The sequence below is a fragment of the Drosophila takahashii genome, chromosome 3L (genome assembly GCF_030179915.1).
Source record: "Drosophila takahashii strain IR98-3 E-12201 chromosome 3L, DtakHiC1v2, whole genome shotgun sequence".
NCBI classification, from domain to species: Eukaryota; Metazoa; Arthropoda; class Insecta; order Diptera; family Drosophilidae; genus Drosophila; species Drosophila takahashii.
The window spans coordinates 9,107,013-9,129,307 of NC_091680.1; the positions used below are offsets into that span (position 1 = coordinate 9,107,013).

Here is a 22,295-nt window from a genome sequence, read left to right on the forward strand (position 1 = left end):
TTTGAGATGGGAAAAACACCTGGTGTTTATTCGATGGTATCGATTGCCTGCAATCCGCAACATCGATAGTTTCTTGGTTCATTTTAAAGTATCGATAGTTTTTCTACCGATCTTGGGTTTGAATACGAAATTGTCAAAAAATTTTAGCCCAAATTATACGGCTTTACTTATGTAGAAATTAACAAATCAAAATAAGTGTAACTTAGCGCGAAAATTATTTGAATTTGATGACTATCGATACCTTACCGCAGACTCAAACCATGTAAGAAAGCTTCAGTAACAGTTTATAGACATTTATATTTTGTAAAATAATGACATTCCCTTATTTTAATGTAACCCTAACTATGCCGCGAGAAATATTACGTAATTTAAATTATAAAAAAGCAAACGATTTCGGGCAAAAGATTGTTTTTAAAGGTGCTGTCTAGTCTTTTGTTTAAAACCATATTACAATTTTGCGGAAAATTAAAAAATGGACGGTATTATATCGTTTGAAAGTAAAATTGTTTTTATGAAATTTATAAACTATTTTAAATCACCCAATCGATTCATATTCAAGTCGGTAGTTTTATTATACTCGATTGGTTCATGTCTCAGAAAACAGAAATTTCAGCAATTTGGGTTGTTTCCATCTACACTTAAGTCTGCGAACGCGTTAAACAAACAAGATTTTATATTTACTTTAAGCTCGAGTATTGTGAACTGCGTTTTGTACTCAACGTTTTATTTCTTAATATTAAACTTATAAAGCTGATTAAGAATCCTAGATAATCCAAGTAAGATTAACTTTCAAAAATTGTTTGTGGTTTTTTAAATTTAATTTAAAACACAATTAAAATTTTCATTTAATACATAAGTTACATTAAAATTTAAATAATTCCGTGTACCATCGATATTTTATGCACATAATATAAAGAGTCAGTTCTTATAGAGTGCCATACTGAAATGTAGCACGCTACAATTTCGTTTTATCTTAACATCTCGTATCTGCGCAAACCGGAAGTTTTTTTGATTGTATACATGTGTGTGTATGTATATTAGGGTGGTCCTCAACATAAGTTTTTTGAACAAAAATAAATTAAAGAGCCTAACCTATTCCTAATTTGGTCTGCTTATAGACTTCAGTCTTAATTTTTTTTAGTCGAATAACTTTGTATAATATTTTACAAAAGTCACTTTTCTTTAAATGATATACAATGGGGTATACCATTTTTTGTTTTTTAGTTTTAGGGTCCTGATTAGCGTTTCACTCGGATTATAATAGCTTTTTCCGAATTTTTTATTTAAATTAAAAAATGTCTATGTCAGCTTAAAAGTGTGGCTTATTGCGCCCAAAATGAAGCAGACTCAGCCGAATCAATTTTTTTTTGTTTAGGCTGCGATGGCATACGAGTGTTTCAACAATCAATTTATGGGACTACTTTCCCCTTTTGGAAATAAATTTGCGGCAGATGTTTTCTGCTAGCTATAGATTCGATCATGAACCATTTTATTTCTAAATTCAATAGTGACTTCTCTTCTTTCCAGTAAAGAGCTACTTTGTCCACATTGATAAAAAATACAGTAAGATAACTTTTAAAAGCAAGGAAGAAAGAATATGTCAAATAAAACATATTGTTTGGACTAAATAACATAAAAAGGTATGTACATTTCTTTCAGAGTAATTCGCTACAAACATTTTAAACATTTACAACACACACCCAAATTTAAAATGTGAAAAAATTATTCACTAGAATAGGTCTATTCATTAAAATCAATATGAAACAAATGATTATACAGTGTTTCGTTACAGTTCTCTACATTTTCTTTGTTTGCCGATTAGTGATTGCCAGAAATTGAACGGTTCAACCAAAGGTTAATCAAATTTGCCCAATTTAAAACGCAGTGAAGTGGAAACGAAACCAAAACTTATAGCGAACAGTGGGTACAAAAGTTACCTATTTGGACATATAAATATGGATTAATTTATATTTAATGTAATCAAAAAATAAGTTTTGTAGTTTATATAATGCTAACAAAGTTTTGATCATAGCTCGTACTAAATTAAGAACTCTACTTAAGTTATAAAATTGAGTACAACTCATTACTTTGGATTGTATTTCGTACATCTGTAGCAGTAGGTTGCTCACGATTTTTCATCTCACGTAATACAATTTTTTGCACAACCATATAATTCTTATCAAGAGTCTTAAAAAAAATAAAGTATTGCTTTTTAACCACTCAATCTCGTTGGATGGCCTGCTAATGGCACAGCAGGTGTTTCTCAGGCCTTAAGATTCAAAATACAAATTGATAAGTTGCTGAAATTAAAGAACATTTTTGGGGAACCCAATTGAAATTCAAAACACGTTATCTCTGCAGTTCTTTGGCCCGCTTTGTCTTTGTCGCCGTGCTCGGTTTTTATGTTAACAAGAGTCGGTCAAAAACGGGTTAACAAAAATTAATCATAGCCCCTGCTTAAAGCCACGATCGAATCGCACTTGGCGACGATTGGCGCGTTGTCAGCTTTGCCCGCCAACCAGTCTCTGAAATTGAATTAATTTTCGTACATTTTGCATGGTTTTTATTTTTATTTTATTATCTAAATCCTATTTATAAGGCTTACGGATTAATAATGTATGAGTATTCTGCCATTATGCTAAACTAGTGGTTTTACATCAATCAATAACGCATATTTACAAGTCCCGAAAGTGTCACACATAAGATAACCCCCTTAATTTTTGTTCCAATTTAGGTAAACATCGAAGGCACTTTTTGGCCTACTCGTTGAGTTTTTGTTTAGTCCAAAATCGTAGGAAAGAACCGTTTTTGCTCCTGTTTTGAGCTTGTTTTCCTGGAATTTGGCATAATATGGACTGACGGTAGTTTGATTTTGATTTACGGTTATTGTAGTGGTAGATTTTTGATTTTGAGTTGGGGTGGTTGGAGATTTCTCAAATTTTGCCTTGAATTTCTGGAAAAACGGATGATCGAAGGGATTCTTAGTGGTGCCACTCTTTTTCGTCGTTGAGGTAAACAAATATGGCCTTGGGGTGGTGCTTCCTTGACGAGTGTTTGGTGTTGTTGAGTAACGAGTGGTGGTTCTCGTTGTCGAAGGTTTCTGAGTTGTGGGTGAGTAACGAATTGTTGTTGTACGAGTAGTGGAAACTGGGCGTGTGGTGGGTTTATTGACATATATATAGTGGTATGGGGACTTTGTTGTAGTGGTATAACGAGTTGTCGTTTTTGTTGTTGGACGATAGGTTGGTGAATATAGGACAGCATTTCGATTTGTGGTCTTGGTTATTAAAGATTGTTGAGTGGTTGAAATATAACGAGTGGTTGTTATTGGTCGAATAGTTGTAACAGGGCGATTGGTGGTTCTCGTTGTCGAAGGTTGCCGAGAAGTTGATAAGTAACGAGTTGTGGTTGTACGACCAGTTGTAGTAGGACGTGCTGTGGGTTTATTAACGGATATATTGTGGTAGGGGGACTTCGTTGTTGGTCGAGTAGTAGTGGTGTAACGAGTAGTTGTTTTTGTTGGTGAATATAAGGCAGCATATCGATTTGTGGTTTTGGTAATTAGAGCTTGGTGAGTTGTTGTAATTGGTCGTGTGGTTGTAATGGGCCGAGTAGTTGTTATAGGCCGAGTGGTGTGTTTGCTTACAGTTGTTGATTGTTGTTGGCGAGTTGTAGGTACTGGACGTCTGGTTGTAGTTGTCTGTGTTGAGCGAGTAGTTGGGCGTGTAGTTGGGCGGGTAGTTGGGCGGATAGTGGTGTAAGTAGCCTGACTAGTAGTTGATCGAATGGTCGGACGAGTTGTTGGGTGGGTAGTTGATTGAGTGATTGGCTTATTGGTTATCACCGATCGAGTGGTGGTTGGATGCGCAGGGGCTTTCGTTGTGGCCGTAAAGCGATTACCACTTTCTGTTATTGTGGGCTTAGCGGTCGTAGAAGTTTGCCATGACCATAACGGCAAGCTAGTTGTTTTGGCCGTAGTTGAGACTGGTTTTTTTGTGGTCGCCGTCAAAGGTTTCCGTGTGGTTGTTGTTACAGATGGCTTTGTAACGCTTGTAGTTGGTGCTGCTGTCGCAGAGGTGGCCGTAAACTTAATCACCTCATTGCGGAAGCTGTCGCTGCTGACATAGGGTCTGTTGACCACCTGAGTGGGCTTAGATGGGCTTTGACTTGGGCTCGAGGGCTTGGGCTTGATGGGTGCTTGAGCAGGTACAATTGGTTTGCCAAGTAGACTGAGGAATGGATTCTGGGCGTAGGATAAACTGTCATGGGGTTTGACTTCTGAAGCATGTGAAGTAATTACAGTGGGTGTAATTGAACCTGGGGCTTTCAGGAAGGGATTGTGTTCGTAGTTTGGTTTTTGGGTAGAGTAAGTATTGGCCCCTGAAGCGATAGTAGGTTTATTCTGCAGTTGATTATTGAAAAAGGGATTGGTGGCATAGAGTTTATTGGGTTGTGGCTCCTTGGGAGCTGATATATTATTCGTAATTTTATTTGCGATCTTTGTGGGTTGAGGTTTCTTAACTGCTTGTAGAAAGGGATTTCCCGCGAAGCCTTGACTGGTTGCTATTTTTTGCTGTGGGTTATCAGGCTTAACCTGTGGCTTCTCTCCATAAGGAGTGATCTTATCCGCCTCTGCAATCTCATTTCCCTCGAAGCAGTCGCTCAATTGGGCCAGGTTCTGATTCCGGCAGTGGCCATTGTAGACAGTCCAGGCATTGAAGCCATCTCCCGAGAGTCGCGTGTGCTCCTCGTGGATGGTTCGTATGCACTGGACATCATCTGTAATATCCGAATCCAGCAGACGATCGCATTCAATGTGGCAGGCCTTGCCACTTGTCTGGTCATGGGAACACCAGTAAATATCGCTGATCTGGAAAAGACCATGATCTTCACTGCCATCCGAATTGAGTTTGCCCACGGCGGCTGTGTTGAAGGAGGATTCATGCTGGGCAATGCAAACCCAGGTGGGAATCTCCCTCATGGGTAACCTATGCCTGTGGTAAAGTTCCTTCGCCAGCTCACAGCGATTGTAGATTTTTCCCCTTGAATGCGAGGGTGTCTTTCTAACCATTTCGTTACCCTTAGCTGGTTTCGCGACTACTTCCCCAGGCAGATCTTTACCCTCGAAGCAGTCGGCTATATCAGCTCTAGTCTTCTGCCTGCAATGTCCATTGTAGACCGTCCAGGCGGTGAATCCATCCCCCGAAATCCTAGTGTGCTCCTCGTGGATGGTCCTTACGCACTTGACATCATCTGTAATATCCGAGTCCAGCAGGCGATTGCAGTCGACGTGACAACCCTTGCCTCCTCCTCCTTCGCCATGTGAGCACCAGTAGAGATCGCTGATCTGGAAGAGCCCGTGATCCGCACTCCCGTCCGCGTTCAGGCGACCCACAGCTGCCGTCTTGAACGAGGACTCATGCTCGGCGATGCACACCCAGGTGGCCAAATCCTGCATGGGAAACTTGTGTGAGAAATACAACTCTTGGGCTAACTCGCAGCGATTGTAAACTTTACCCGTGCGTTGGTAGTGTGTTTGGGTGTGTGGTGTCTGATAGTGTGGCTGATACTGTTTGTGGCTATAGAAGGGGTTAGCGGGGGATTGGTTCTTGAAGGGCAATCCAATGGCATTGGGATGCTGCCGGGGAGGATTGTTAACTGGACGAGGACGCAGGAAGGGATTCCCCGCGTAGGCAGTCGCCGCATTGGTTTGGTAACTCAAAACGGGCGGCGCAGCAGGTCGATAATATTGATTAACAGCCGGAGTAATCGGCGTAATGGGGTTCTGGTGCACTTGCACCTGGCCGAATTGATAGGCATAGCTGACCTTGGGCTTCCCAGGACCTCCTCCGATGGCATTCGGGTGCTGATGAGCAGCTGGTGGCTTGGCAAAGCAGGCCGCCACCTGTTCGTAGTGCTGATTCAGGCAGTTCCTCTTGTACACCGTCCAGGCATTGAAGCCATCGCCCGAGATCTGCGTGTGCTCCTGGTGGATCCTCCGGATGCACTGCACATCGTCGGCAATGCTGGTGTCGAGGAACTGATTGCAGGTGGCATGGCATCCCTTGCCGGCCCTCTGATCATGGCTGCACCAGAAGAGATCGCTGATCTGGAAGAGCCCATGATCCGCACTCCCGTCCGCATTCAGGCGACCCACGGCGGCCGTGTTGAAGGAGGATTCATGCTGGGCAATGCACAACCAGGTGGGGATCTGCGGCATGGGCAGCTTGTGCTGGTAGAACAGCTCCTGGGCCAACTCGCAGCGGCTGTAGATCTTTCCCTGCGGCTGCACCTGGGCCACCTGATGGTAGTGATTCACAGGATAGCTGTGGACCTGCTGCACCTGCTGGGGTCTCTGGTAGGAGGCAGCCACCGACAGAGCGGTGCTGCCAGGACCTCCACATCCTGCCACATAGGCAGCGGCTGCATCCTGGCGGCAGTAGGCGCCATAAGCCTGCCAGGCGGTGAAGCCATCGCCACTGATCCTCTGATGCTCCGCATAGATTTTCCTCACGCACAGGACATCGTCGGCGATGTCGTCGTCCCTCAGGCTCGAACAACTCAGGCCACAGCCCTTTCCCTGCCCAGGTGGCGAGCACCAGTAGACATCGCTGATCTGGAAGATGCCATGGGAGCCACCGCCCAATCCTGCGCCTCCACCAAAGGCAGCCGTATTAAAGTCACTCGAGTGCTGGGCTATGCACACCAAGGTGGCCACTTGGGCGGCAGGTAGACCAAAGCGTTGCTGCAACACATGGGCCAACTCACAGCGATCAAAGATCTTGGCCGTGGCCAAAAACGGGAGCAGCAGGCAGACCACTGGCCACCTCAGCATCTTGATCTGTTCTGACACTCGAGCCCCCAAATATCACTCTTATATAGAACACACACAGAGAAACACACACAAAAAACTGGAGCAAGATCCTTAGGTCATTTGAAATTCAAATTTTACAGCAATTTTTCAACGCGTGTCGCATCGGTTTTTTGTATTCGCGTTTTATATTTTTTCTGATTTTTCGATTTCCAGCTGGCTGTGTGCGTTTGCGCGTTTCGTTGACGACTGAAATCTCCGGCGGTCGCATCTTCAGCCCAAAGTCAATTTGAATATGACGACGTCGACTGGCGGCGAGCGAGACAAACTGGTTGTGGCTATTGCATAATTACTGCGGCGGTCACAGCTGAAAAAAGGTTCTCGGCCACTCAAGAACCCCCCACGAAAAGACAACGAAATTATCGAATCGACCATAAAAAATTGGTTAGAAAGTTCTGCAGTCGCTGGGCCATTAGCAGCTCATTTGCCCGATGGAATTAATTCCGAATACCCGTATTTATGGGACAGACGATCGCGCGAGTCGCCAGCGCTTTTCACGCGTTTTTAATCGCCTCGTAAGACTCAATCAAGAAATCGACATGCGCGATTTGCGGCTGTCAATCAATGCCCGCGACTGGGGACCCCACCCCGTAGATAGTGTCTCAATCGCATTGTAATGCAAACACCTTGGATCGTCTTTGTTTATCTGCCCAGCGAAATATTTTTGTTTGCATCTCTCGATTGACCAAGTCGCCTTTATTTCTGCCTCCGTTGCCTAAGTTTTTTCGGTGTTTCTCTGATAGCCAATTTGTTGCAATATAAACTGTGTTTTAATTGCCGCTTTTTTGTGCAAATTGCTGGGCCGAAAAACTGTTGCTGATTGATTAATACCCGGGTTCCCTCATTATCTGGTCTTGAACTTGAGTCATTGCCACGAAGAAGGGAGGCGGATCGATCAAGGCTTTTGGCCATGCAAAGTGATTTTTGTGGTTAGCATTGTCTTAGAAGTTTTTAAAATAACTTAATGAAATGTTTAAACATTTCTTGAGATTTCGTTTCCTTGGAAACCACACACATTTTAGGACTGAGAGCTCCCTAATTAAAGCCACAAGTCAGGCCATAAATTCTCTTTCTAAGAATTATAAATCAAATTAAAATGTTTAGACCTTAGCTTTAAATGAAAACAACATTTTGGTTAATTCTTGGTAGTTTTTCTTGTTTTTTTTTTTAGTAAACGCTAAATCACAATACAATAGAATCACATTTAAAAAATAAATTATATACAAATTCGTAGACAAAAACTGCATGTGTTACATTCATAATTATCATAATAACATAACAAATACACTTTACATAACACTCAATAACAAATACGGATTTATGATTAATATCTTACTTCACGGGTGGCTCCTCGACACGCCCCTTTTGATAGATATAGTATATGAGGCATATCACCGCCACACCAATGCCACCGCACAAGGTCGCCCAGTGGACAATATTGAGGGTTTTTAGTGTGTTGATCAATTTCTTCTTGAAGAAGGCCACCATTTCGCTATTGAGTTGGATGCCCTGAGATAAAATTAAATTTAGAAATATTTTTTATAATTAAATGTAAAGATAATACTAACCTCTTCCACCCAAATGGCGGGCATCAGAACTGTGGGTAGATTTTCGGTGATGCCAATGCGATTAATGCTCTTAAGGAACATATTGAACTGAACCCTCTTGCCGCCTTGCAAGGGCGTGCCCGTCAGCTAATGGAACATTTATAGCTATAAGATATTTCTAGATCGAATGAATATATATATATATATCTTACCGACTGCACATCTACAAAAGTCTGATGCTTCTTGGCATCTGGTTTTAAGCCCCTTATCATCTTTCGGTACTCATTCGAGGCGCCCAGCATATGAGGCAGAGTCAAAATCACAGGGGCATCTGTTCGGAGATAACAATAAAAATATATATTACTTAAGAGATACATTGTAAGGCGGACTCCTTGATTTGCATAACCTGCTCCTTGGGCATTCCATTTTAATTGTTCTGTTTACACCGTAGATATTATTGCGAAAAACAGGATTGTGTGACCTTAGCAAGACGCTGCGGCTACTTAAATTTAATTTAATTATATTAATTGGAAGATTTCTCATAAGTTGCGGAAGCTTCTTAGCCCTCATCACGTTTTCGTGGAACAATATTTATTTATTTACTTAACTACTTGTGGTGTCTGAACCAATTTGTAAGAATTTCCTCATCCGACAAAATATTTCAAATGCTCATTACTGAAACTGTTAACTCACGTTTCAACAATTAAACAAAAAAATACGACGAAAGGAAGGCATCACCAAAAGAATCTCAAGTTTGAAACGTGCGCGATCAGCAAACACCCAAACAAAAAAGTTGAACAAAAAATATAATAAAAATCAAAGTTAATGCTTCAATTTGTAGAGCGTTCACAGCACTTGAGAACCTCATGATGAAGAGCGGCTCATTATATCGCCTAGTTGAACGAGAGGCAACACTTTTGATTTCAGATGCGCAATGCCCTCGGGGAATTTAACTTAGAATGCGAAGCAAAACGTTTTTGTTCCACGAATCTCGAGTGTTAATTAAGAAATTAAACAATCGAAGAAGATCAAAGCCAGCCCACACAGATTCGAGATCAAAATCGGTATCTGAATCCAAGCTTAAATCAAAGTCCCCACGAAAAGCGTTTGCAATTTGTCTGCTCGAAGTTAGCGCGTGTTTATTGAGATCTCTGCTGAATTTTATATCTTTTTAGCTTTTAATTTCAATTTTATTAGCTGTTTGTCTTGATGCCTTCGGTTTGCACTTCTCAAGCAGGTGATTTGCATATAAAACGCATTAAAACTCAAACTAGAACTGGCACCAACTCCGATTACCATTTGATTTATAAGTGGCTGCCTTATAATTACTGAGGTAATCGACCACAACCTGATGACAGAGGCGAGTGCTTCAAGAGGTGTCTTCTGGGGTAGTTCTCCTCACCAGTTAATGGCCATAAAACAAACACAAGACCGCCATAAAGAGGCTTATTTGCATAACAAAATACAAAGAGCAAAAATTGTCAAAAAATATTCCAAATATTTCCGGTTTCCCTCTGTTTTTTGTCACACAAATTCTACAAAACGGAAAGTTCATTGTTTGAGTCTTTGGTTTATTTTTAGTGGTGACTTAGTATAATAGTCAGACTCGCAATGCTCCAATTAATGATAAAGTTTATTTGGAATTGATCGTACAATCGTTAAAATTTGAGTTAAGTGTCCACAAAATATAAGATCACAAACAAACTGTCAGATACCAAAAATATCAACATAAATAAAATGTTAATTAAATTAAATCAGTATTATTCCAGCAACAAACAAAATGGTTATGAAGGTTAGACTAAAGTTGAATTAAATTATCAATACTCTAACCGACTTTTATGGAAAAAATAAAAAGGAGATTTATTTGTAAGAAGTGGAATATTGGGAACCATCGTTAATTATTATTTTTTTTACTATTCATTAATGGAACGGGAATCCCCTAGATTTATGAAATTAAAAATCATGCCTGTATCATAGGTTTTGTGTGCTGAAACTTAAATGTTGTTAACCCATTTTTTAATGTAGTAATCAAAATAAAGTTGTTGATCTTAAGCAATTTTCTTATTCTTCTAAGTATAAACCGTTTGTCAAATCCGAAATACTCTTAACTTGTTCAAATTAAAAAGTAGATCGGCGACACAGAAGTCTTTGATGTGAACAAATTATGGAAATTTTTTGATATGCTAATTTTGCCTATACTGTGAAATAACATGAGGAACTACAGATTAGCGGAAGATAACATAACTGAATTCTAAACGTAAATATTTTGTGTGGGATTGAAAAATGCGACATATTTAAGTGTAGATATATAATAAAATTCATAAATAAGTGATTTTATGACGGAGCTATACCTAGTTGGTGTTATTATAAAAACAAATACGGAAATGAAAATATGATAATTCTTAAACATATAACCAGGTTGCATTTATAGTCCTATTTATTATATAGAAGGTATAACACCTGTTTGCTCTTAATTTTAAGGGGTACCATCAGTGGCGGATCTAGGATTTTGTTGATCTCAGAAAAATTTTTTTGTTGCATACTTTTTGAAAACCAAAATTCCTTTAATTTTTCACCATAAAACCCCCCGTGGATCCGCGCATGGGTACCATAAAATCTAATATAGTCAGTTAATATAATCACTCACCTAAACAGGTGGTCAAGTCCAAGGCACCCGCATAGAGACATCCGTTTTTCCTCTTTATCACATTCGCCAATTTGTCAACGCAGAAACACTCGTTATCGTGTTCCGGTCCAATGTCGTTGATAAAGTTTTCGCCGATGGAGTACCGATATCCAGGAATTCCCTGGTACTGAATATCTGAATGGTAAAACAGCTGCACTGATCTGCAAATATCCGCACTGAAGATATACATTGAATCCCCTCGCTGACGAAATGGTGGATAGGCTGATGCATCAGTTCCGTTGATCTGATTGCAGACTGAAGTTTCGCCCTCTGTACTGGCATTTAGCCACACCTGCAGATTGTGCGAGTCATCCAGTTTCTGGATCTCCAACACCCTCATAGGATCTCCTTTTCCAGTATGCACCTCGTAGACTTCGTGTCCGGAACCATTTTTCTGTGGAAAATATAAGAATAGTTTTAGGTATAGGCTTTTTCTAAATTTAAATAGTACTTACATGTCCAAAGAAGGAGAAAGCCAGGCTCCCATCGCTCTGTTCCCTAATAGTTTTGGATCCACTCTCCTTGATCTGATTGCAAATGGCCTTGGCGATTCCCTGCGGATTGATGCAGAATCGCACTCCATCGAAGAGATATTCCCTTACAGAGGTGCTTACAAACATCGTTTTCGGATCGTTAAAAACCGCCTTCAGATTGGCATTTAAATGAACCAGCAGTAAAGCCAACCCAGGATCGTTCTCAGAGATTTGCAGGACGGACTAGAATAATTATAGATTCAGAGAAACACATATCGTTAATTGAGGAACATGCATTCAGTAATCACCAAAGCTAAAGGGCAAGGCAGAAAAAGTTTAGTATTTAAATGTGTTTAAAAAGCATTAGCAGCAGGCGGGGCGGTTAGCTATAAATTAGTAGCAAAGCACAAGCTCAAATTTGTTATTATTAATTATGTTTTTGCGTTGGATGTGTGTGAAAATTGACGTTTCCAATCATTCGGTTTTCAGCTGCCGTTTCCATTGATTTCTACTCGCCAGTCGCCAGATCGAGTCGACAATTTATCAAAATATTTACATAGACGAGAGGAACCCAAGGTGAATGCCAATCAAAATTTTGCTGTTCTACGTCTGATGTGGATGATCTTGACTTTGGCAGTTTGAAGTTTTCAGTTTTGAGTAGGAGATGCGCCGAATTGCAATGAATATAATTAACCAGTTGCGAAGCTGTCAGGAGATCTGAAAAGCTGGTCAACTTACTTTGACACCATCGAAAATGCTGATCATGATGCCATGTACCCAGCTAAAGGGCGCTATAAGTTTTAAGGTCATAAAATTTGATTTATTGGTATCTTTTTCATAATATCTTACTCAATCGAAGTCTTAGTTTCAAGAGATGTCAATTTATAGGGAAAACGTATTTATCATTGGGATATGTTAATTCTTTACATTTCTTTTTATATATCTAAATTATTGAAACATTAGCGCCTCTTCTCACATTTCAAATAATAATGATTTTTATTTTGGACTTCCAATTTGAATGTCCTAAATAAACTTCTCAAATTAAGTTAATCCTACTATATTAAGAACATCAACTTTTCCATTTTCTACTAATAACTAAGAATAACTTTCGATTTGTTAAAAAAAATATCTTTTTTTGCCTAACCTATTCCACTCCTATAACAGTTAAACCGAGACAATCGGTGCAATAAATCAGCAATAAAAATATCATTAGCTTAATTGGTTATAAGCAGACAGTCCAAAAGATCCCCCAGTATCCAATGACGCACGTCTGGGGTAATATCATAATTAATAAACAATGAACTGAAAACGGTAAATAAAGAGAATAATAAATCGTTTGGAACCGCCGGTCCTAAAGCAGAACAAAGACAAACAGCGCAGGGCGATGGTATCGTCCATCGGAGAACCGTGAAAAGCCATTACCATTAAGTTAAAAATACCAAGGCATGCTACTGAGTAAATCTTTGCATATAGTATAGTATCTATATAGACAAAGCCGTATTTGTTGCGGCTCTATGGGAAAATAGACCATCACCAGTTGGGAGGGTCTTGCACCCGTTTAAATTAGTAGTGGATAAAATTACTTTACGTTTCCCTCGAATACGTTCCATCAATCGTTTCAGGACTCGTACTCCTGGTGTTTGATTCAATCGGGAATTTAGCCTATTGGCAAATCCCTGAAAGATATCTGTGATTTCTCTTTCGAATACTTGTAAAAATGCCTGTAAATTTATTATAAAATTTGTAATTTCTTGGAAGGTATGTTGATATTTAGATTTATATGTTTGACATTTTTAAATGTATACCTACATTCATGTGCATATTGAGCGCCACAATACGATCGTCTTGGGTGTACGGAGCGGAGGCATCGGCATCGAAATCGAAGTGCACATTTTGCACATAGGAGATTTTCGAACCATCCCTCGAAAAATGCTTCACTTTCTTCTGACGGAACTGCCTGGAGATATGAAAACTATATAAACAAAATTCTTTTAAATTATTTGGATTAACCCACTTGTATACATAGGGTCCTATTTCCTCGACTATGGGTATGGCACCTTGTTGAATCCTATCCGGATTGGTCACGTTAAATATGTAGACTTTGAAGTTCAATGGCTGAGGCAGATTCACAAAACGTTTATATTGTTCGGAGCCATCTGCTATAACGACGCTCTGAAAGAGATAATAAATAGTCAACAAAATTAATAACTTTATTATTCATAAATATGTGAATATTTGAAAACAAGAATGAAATGACTGCTGATTAGTATTTTAAATATGACTTTAAGCTTTGAAAATACATTTTGTATACTTATAAAATTAGTTTAAATTTTAACTACTCTTAACTACCTTTAATTTCCACCGCCCTATGCTTAATAATATCAAAATTTATCACAGCTCAACCTAAGGTTTTTTATCACGCGACTAAGTCGTTTATTTATGACTTAATGACGTCGTAGTGGCAATAAAAAACCAATCAAAATATCGTCATCGATATCAAACTGAAGCTGAACTGAATTCAAACCTGTTTTCGCCTTAAGAAAATATTTTTCTCCACAATGCAATTTCTATTGTTATTTTTTATCATGCTAATTATAATTGATAATTATCAACAGATTGAGGAGATCATTGACCAGGAGAATTATTCGCTTTGATTTCGAATTTTATCAAAACAATACAATTAATTAAGGTGCGTCTCTGTGCTTGCCCGAAAAATAATATTCCCAGGCTAAATAACCTTTGCTGTTAACCTTTCATTTTAATTTTTACAACCCAGTAGCCAGAAAAATATTTACAATTCAAAGAAAAAAAAATTTGCAAAACATAAAAAGGCCCACCAGAAAACATAAATAAAAGTGAAAAACAAGTTCAAAACATGACAAGCAATATAATTTTACGGTCTGCCCCTCGCACTTGATACAATTGAAGAATTGTCAAAAAAGCTAAACCGAAATCTGGGTATAAATTTATATGACTAAGGCAGATCTCAAGGTCATGGCACACTCGGCTCGGCTCAGTTCAGCATATCGAAGAGCATACAAAACGTTTGATTAACCTCAAGAGCCAAAGAGAGGCTCCGGCGACGGCTGACAATGGCCCAAAATTCATTCAGAAAAAACTACAAATAATTGTTGCGAAATAGAGCGGTTTTGGCAAAGCGACAGGCCGAAGCGAAACGTCTTTACAATTTTAATTTCGATTTAGATTCAATTTGGGACAAGAATGTGCTGGGTCAAAGTTGCGTATGCGTAACTTTCTTAAATGACTTTTAATCCATTTATAAAAATGGTATTCATCGAAAATGATTTTTTTTTAAACCATACTAATAATGCATTAATACCTTACATAAATTATAGTAGGTCAAATATGGATCAGAATAAAGGAAAGAAATTGTGAATGTCTGACATAAAAGTCTGCGGGGAGCTGCTATTGTTCGGCATTGCTTTCGGGCCAAATTGCACAACAATATTTGTGTTGACCATCGAACAGACTTCAATTGCTTTGAATTTCAATTTCGATTCATGACTCGTTTGTTTTTGTCCGTCTTAGTCGTTTTTGTGTCTTTGGCGCCTGCATTTGAATTCCAAATAGAAATGGTTAATGTGCAAGGGACGGACCACCTTCAAGTTGAAGGCCCTCCGATTTGGAGGGTATTTCGGCCATTCTAGATCGGATCTCCAACGCGTACACACGGAAGTTCATTGCTAACGATGGCTCGTAAAAAGAGTTTTTGCGGCCCAACAACGTTATGGGTGGCAAGCCAAGTTCCAGGGGCAGAGCCACAAAAAAAGGCAATTAACTTGGCTTGGCTACAACAATTAAAAAAGAGCAAACACAGCCGCAACAACAACAAGGCGGCGACTAAAGAGATAAAACTTTGTGTTTGCATTCTAATTACAATGAAAAAGCAAAGCTCAGCTCAAAGTCAGCCCAAGTACTTCTAGTTGCCTTGACAATGAGCGCCGAAGATAAGAAACTAACTTGGTAAATATTATTATGAATAAGAATCAAGGCTCAATGAGTTGTATTTTAATTAATAAATTGAAATAATGAAGGACACAGAGGTTACATTTAGGGATAAAATGTTGCTACAAATGCCCATTTGAGCTCAAAGCAAAAGAAGGTAAAAAAGAATTTTTAAAAATGATATTTTAAAGCAAGAACTTATCAGAACAAGGGATTTAATAAATAAGATAATAATAATAGTAGTAATAAGAAAAATTGAGTATCTCAGCACGAGAACTTATGATCTTTCCCTAGTACTCTTATTTAACCCGTGACAAACCATTGTTGTTGAACATCTCCAATGACACGTATTTTAACTTGGTCATAAATAAAATGCGTTGAAGGACAAGAACATGCATCGTAATTGAAGTGTTTGTTTTTGGCTCTAATGGCTTGGAAAACACAATAATAATAAAGTGCATTTGACTAACAAATTAACTCGCATTGCTCGTGGCATTTCAATTGCATTTGGCATTCGGTTAGAGCGTGACCCAAGGGATCGGTTCTGTGGTTCTGAGCGAGTATGTAATTATTTCGTGTCATATTCGGTTGTTTTGGAGGGAAATGCGATTCTACTGCACTTGTTGGCCCAGCAATTAGACTTGTTACGGAGCGTGGAAAGCGATGGTATGGGAACTGACAGCCGGTCGGTTATTTGGCTAGCGATGTCATTACGGATAAAGTGTATAATGTCGGTGTTTCGTGCCGTTACCTATGTCCCAACTTTATAGATCAGTGGCGTCCGATTTGGTATCCCTTGCATAGCGAATGTCAAATGTCCATGGTCAGGCACTCAATGAAAATGTAATATAATTAAGGAAATTATAAATGAAATTATTTCTAGTTCTATTGAAGCGCTTTAAGCCTAATAAACTGAAAAACTGTGAAAACGGGTTTTATATTCTAGTCTTACATAAAATAATTAAATCTACCCACATCATTAATTAAATCTTATTCATCACTTGGAACTTTGACCTTTCTTTGAGTCATAGCTAGTCTAACAAACTATAATTCCTTGTAAGCGCTACACAGCTTTCGTTCGCCACTTGGCAGCCAACTGAAGTCAACAATAGAATCATTATTTCGCCTTTGTTTGGACAGTGAGAGAAAATATCTGTGCGAACTTTGAAATCTAAATATTTGGCTTAGAAACTTTGTTAGGTTCCTAATGAAAGGCTGGGCTTGTTAGCTCGAAGTGAGTAATGAAAGATACTTTGAAGAATTTGTGAAAAAATTCTGTGATAATTTTTAAAATAAAATCAAATATTGATCCCGAAAAAATCTTACCTATATGGTAAGAGTTAATACATAGATAAAAAAACCAAATTTCTGTTGTATCCAAGAAAAGTTACTATAAAGTTTAATAAAAATTTTGTGTGGACCTGTTCGGCTAGTTTTTATTTTGTAGGCATAGTAAAGCTCATCTTTCCTTCGAAGATTTAAACCCAAGGCCGCGTGTATTTCGTGTTTTCTTATTAAAATTCTTTTGGTTTTTCTGTAATTCTTCACTTTCGGGGGGACTCACCTGTTCGACCTTTTTGTGTACCATGTTGGGAAAGAAAACCCAGCCGCAGTAGCCGCCCAAGGCGGCCACGCAGACGCCCAGGGCACTAACTATCAGGGACCAGTGGAGCATTTTCTTGGAGACGATCGGATGGCTTGGAGTCTACGGAGATGGGGCGAGACCCATTTATCGCGGGCACGCTCTCTTCTGTCGATCAAAACGCCGGCAACAGGTATGGAATATTTTTCTTGTTTTTTGTTTTTTTTTATTTCGATCGAGCGGAGCTTTGGCCTGACCTACGTCAAGTGAGAGCCACTGTTGTTGGGGTGTCGATCTTGTTGTTGTGTGCCGAAACAAAGCGCACTATTTATAAGATACCCGTTTTGGGGCTTTTTTTTGGTGTTTGTTATATATAATTTTGAAATAAACAAGTTGCCGAATGCGATGCGATGCGGCCGCTTGGCTGGTGGATTTTACTATATCTTATTATGTCCCTTATAGTAAGAGCAACAACTGTATTCGTATACGTATGTATATCTGCTGGTTTTTTAGTACGAAAACGGGTTTGAGTGTTGTGTTGCAGTGAAAGCTTTTTTCCGCCATCAGCTGGTATAATTAAAATATTTTTGTTAATTATATTTGCGTTTTTGCTTAATTGGGTCGAGTCACAACTTCACACGCGCCAAAGGAATAGCTTTTTTCTGGTCTTCCCCATCGAGGAATCGCCGGCCAAATGACAACCGTGGTTAATGGTGGCACATATTTATTTGATTCTCGGTTAACGTAACTTGCCAAGCGAACTTGGCCGGAAAATGGTGGGCGGCTTTCGGTTGCGATTAAGATCGGGTGCACATTCAAATTAATGGCCGCACGCGAAGGGAAAATGGGGAAAACTTCCGCCGCAAAGTGAAATGAATCAGCAGAATAGCACAACGATTTCCAGCGTACTTTTGTAATTAAGTGTCGGCCCTACTAAGAGCGATTTTATTGAGATTTTCTCGGTAGTGTATTATTGAGTTTTAGTTTTATAAACCGGAGATCCAACCGCTCGGAACAACCGCTGACGACTGGCTGTGCTCAGGCCAAGCTGCGATGACAATGCTGTGACTTATGGCTTTCGGCAGTCAGTAGTTGGTTGTAGGTCTTTTGGCCAAAAGCCCTAAGTCAGCCGATCGCAGAGAGACCGAAATTAAAGAGCGCATGCGCAACGCTCCTCGAAACTTTTGTCGAGGGCTTTTCATTAAGTTTTCGGGCTGTTGATGAGCAACACTTTTGCAGTTAGTTGCTCGACTTTTTTCTTTGCTTTTGTAATATTTCTTTACATTTATATTTCACTTAAATTTATGGATGAGCCGCTCATTAGCAAATTAGTGCAAGTTTTTGCCTTGCCACTTTTTAGCCATATTTGTTTTCGCCAAATTGGAAATTCCCCTGGATTCAGGTATCTCGGGGGCGGACCTTGGAAAATATTAGAATATATTGCCCCTTTTAATCTGGCATCAAAAAGTTCTAATGATGCACTCTGTTTAATTGAAGTGATTCGGTTATAGATTTAGATTGAGGCTATTAATCAGCCACCTTTGATTAATATGGGTAGATTTCATAAGGGCAATGGGGAAATTTTTTAGAAAAATTCTTTTTGATATATTAAGAAGATATGAAGCGATTCATCATGACTAGCACAGAAATAAAAGACATCCTATTTATATTCTTGGAAAGAAATAACTCGAGTCTTCTAGAAAATAACTTGAATATATTTATATACAATTTAAATGTATTATTTAATATATTTCCCTTCAAACGCTTGAAATCTCTTTCCATCTTATTTATACTCTTTTCATCGGCTCTTCACTTTCGGAACCTCTCTTTTGCCCTTCTCTTTTGAAGTTGGCGTGGGTGCAAGACCCCTCCCTCTGGGATCCAATATCTTTTTGGACAAACGCATTAACAGGTTTTCGGTTTGGTTGTGCGTGCCGTGAAATTTATATGTAAAAACTTGTAAGACAACAACAAAGACAAAAACAACAGCGATTGGATTCGACTGCGGGTGAAGCTTTTGTTGAACTTGACACGATTGTTGCCCATTCAGTTTTCGATGTGGTTTTTGTTATTGCCACTAATTTTTGTTGCTGTTGTTCTTCGCATAAATTTTTGAATGTTGTGCAAAAATGTAAAGCTTTAAATATTAAACAAATGCCAAAATATAAACAATTTTTGCATCTATTAAAGAGTGTTAGAAAAAAGTATAGTCGTGGCCACAATTAAATGGTATAAGCTACTGAATAATATCCAAAATATAATATTGTTGTTTACTTCTTAGGTCTAAATAAACCTCTTTAAAAGCATTATATCGGAATCAATCTTCCTTTTAAATCCCCCATAAGTTATGGCCTTTAGCACTCTACTGACCTAAAACGATTCCCTTGCCAATTCCTCAACATTTTATGTGACTCCGACACTCGACACTCATTTCAATTTCTTTGCTACATTTCTTTTAATTATTTTGTAGTGCGATCCACATTTAGCCTAGATTTTCGAGAAGTCCCCCCATCCACGAGGAGAAACCCCTTGTGGATTCGTTCTCCATTTGCGTGCAGCATGTGGATATAGTAATTTAAATATTTATTGCATTTTTTTATGCAGGCAACACTTGAGGCACAAACAACCTCTCCGGCCCAAAACTCTTTGCCTTTGTCTGACCTCAAAATTAAATTCAAATCTCGGGCAAATGGCAAGACTTGGCAGAAGGCAGTTTTACGTTCTTTTTTCTCTTTTTTGCGTATTTTTCTTGTTTATTTTCTCATTGGCAAATTGATTGCACTAGTGTGTGAGTACATTTTGTACGAAATAATGGGAAGGATACCTACTTATACCAAAAAATAGGACTTAAAACTAATTGTTTAACTTTTTAAGATCGTTCAAAAAATTATCAAATAATTATTATTTATTTAAAAAAAAAAAAGTAGTTATTGTAACTGTATTTATTGCTTAAGTACACAGTATTAAATTAAATGACAAAGAAAGTCTAGTATTTTTTGTACCTAGCTAATCATTTTTAGGCTGTATCACTTATTTATTTAGTTGGGTACAACTGCCCAGGCAATTGCCATCACTGGCTATCCGTGCATGTGTTCAATGGAGTGATATGAAAAACTTCACACGACAATGTAAGGCAAAAAGGAACAATCAGCGAACACGAACTGGATTTACCCACACCCATCTCCTCCTCCATTTCCGGCTGAGGATATTCCTTTGCATCGATGGCGTGCCTAGGCAATCGCAATTTATAGATAATTTGATACGAGACGTCAGACAGTCGTTCAGTCGGAAGAGTTGGATTGAAAGTGGCACAAGGACAAGCCGGGTGGCGGGGTGTTTGGGTTTCGGGTGGCTCTCGGAATGCATTTCTAACGAATTTTCATTAGCCACCAAATTGCAAATGAATATTTGAATGCTCCGATGGGTGGCTTACTGGGGCGAATGCGTAATTCGTTCTCACGTTCCACATACGCCCCGTGTGCACTGGAATGCACAAGAACAAAGGGGGCTGGCTTAACTGCAGCGGCGGAAAGTACGAAAAAATGCAATTAAATGGATTAAGCGAGGAAAAGGGCTACAGTCAAATGAGGCCAACGTGAAGAAGGTTCTGCTGATTCTCTTGCCCCCTCCTCCCCTTTCCCCGCCCTCCCCTCGTTTTTCTCTCGTCAGTGTTTGTTTGGCCAACAACAAACCAAAGGCAGTCACAACAGTCGAGGAACTGAACGAGAAGGAAAGAAAGGGGTGCAGGGCACACAAGGATTCAGCCACTCGACCGCTTATCGTCAACTGTCATCGTCTGCCAGTCTCTGAACCCCAGTGCACTGAGAGAAAATTTCCAAAGCTGAGTTAAGTGCAAGTGTACTCAAAGGAATTAAGTTTAAATGTTATTAAAAAACAAATGTTTTAATATAGAATATATTTGAATCACCAGAATATGCTAGGCGTAATCTTATTTATATAATCATAAGCAATTCTTAAGAAACTAAATTTCACACCAAACTTGAATTTTTATAATTTTAAAAGTAATATTCGGTATATTTTAAAATTAAATTAATTTAAAAAAAAAGATTAATATTTAAATTATTTATTATTTATTTCCCTCCCCTTTTTTCCTCCGTGTACTGCCTCTCCAAGGTGCACGGACATCACTCTGCATTGTTGCAAATGTAAGCGACCGATTGATGAGCATGTGACGTTCCGTCCTGGCCCTTGGACTGTCTGTCTATATGTCTATCTGTCTCTCTGGCTATATGTCCGCCCGACTTTCCGTCCGCTTTCCGGCCTGAAAGTGTGTCAAATAAAGTGCTAAAAGATTTATGCCCTGCACCTCCTTTTCCAGCTGGGCCTCTCGTTCGTTCTCTCGCTGTCTATTGCTCTCAATAAGTGGCACAAAGGACGAACGACAGGCGCTCACCGCAGGCTTAAGTGTCTCTAACTGCCAGACAGGACACCCAACTGGATATCTGCCCTTACATATACCCACCTTCCTATATATACCATTTGTGTGTGTGCCCTGGTGCAGTTTTTCACTGGGCTGCTGCTGATGTCCTTTCGGCCCAGACCAATTTAGAGCTCCAACATCCTGTTTTCCATTTCATCTCCCGATTTCTTTCGGTTGACTGTGCTCATGAATAGAGTAGGGCTTTGTATGAAGTCATATGAAGTCTGGATAATCCAGTCTATTACTGAACCTGAGGTCTAGTAATAAAAAGGTAATTGAGTTGGGAAACGATTACCAGAGTTTAGGCTTCCTTATAGGATATGAGTTATTTTAGGGGTTTTAATAAAACCAAAATAGAAATATTCTTATTATAAAAATAATATTTGAAATATTTTTCGGACATGTAAGAATTTACGTGGAACCTCCGAGAAATTTCTAGTCCATCAGATTAACGCCTAGTCGGATCCATTATCGCCACCACTAAGTGAGAATTTAACGAGCAAAAATTGAATTGATTTAGCTGGCAATTTCCAAACACGCAGCCTTCGCAGCTCACAGTTGTGCCAACAAATGAATTATTGCGCACTAAGATTTCGCCACCCCCTCCCCCTGTCACACAGATACACACACACTTAGACACCCACAAAGGGCTGCAGGGCCGCAGGACATCCCCCCTCCACCCGCTTTTCGTTGTCCTTCGCTCTGCAATCCAGGGACGCGCTTGAAAAG

General features: G+C 39.2%; 2 protein-coding genes across 2 annotated transcripts; both read right to left on the bottom strand.

Moving 5' to 3' along the window:
* Nucleotides 1-2,571: 2,571 nt before the first annotated feature.
* LOC108059210 (uncharacterized) lies at nucleotides 2,572-6,862 on the bottom strand. The gene has a single exon (XM_017144360.3). The coding sequence runs from the start codon at nucleotides 6,833-6,835 to the stop codon at nucleotides 2,714-2,716; it is 4,122 nt and encodes a 1,373-aa protein (XP_016999849.3). The 5' UTR covers nucleotides 6,836-6,862; the 3' UTR covers nucleotides 2,572-2,713.
* A 1,151-nt stretch (nucleotides 6,863-8,013) lies between these two features.
* Snmp2 (Sensory neuron membrane protein 2) lies at nucleotides 8,014-18,153 on the bottom strand. The gene is made up of 9 exons (XM_017144364.3): nucleotides 17,108-18,153; nucleotides 13,592-13,749; nucleotides 13,387-13,534; nucleotides 13,161-13,298; nucleotides 11,560-11,820; nucleotides 11,066-11,498; nucleotides 8,631-8,749; nucleotides 8,440-8,565; nucleotides 8,014-8,380 (listed from the first exon to the last, which is right to left on the bottom strand). Exons 1-9 carry the CDS (start codon nucleotides 17,216-17,218, stop codon nucleotides 8,204-8,206), a joined length of 1,671 nt encoding a protein of 556 aa, XP_016999853.1. The 5' UTR covers nucleotides 17,219-18,153; the 3' UTR covers nucleotides 8,014-8,203.
* Nucleotides 18,154-22,295: the final 4,142 nt, after the last annotated feature.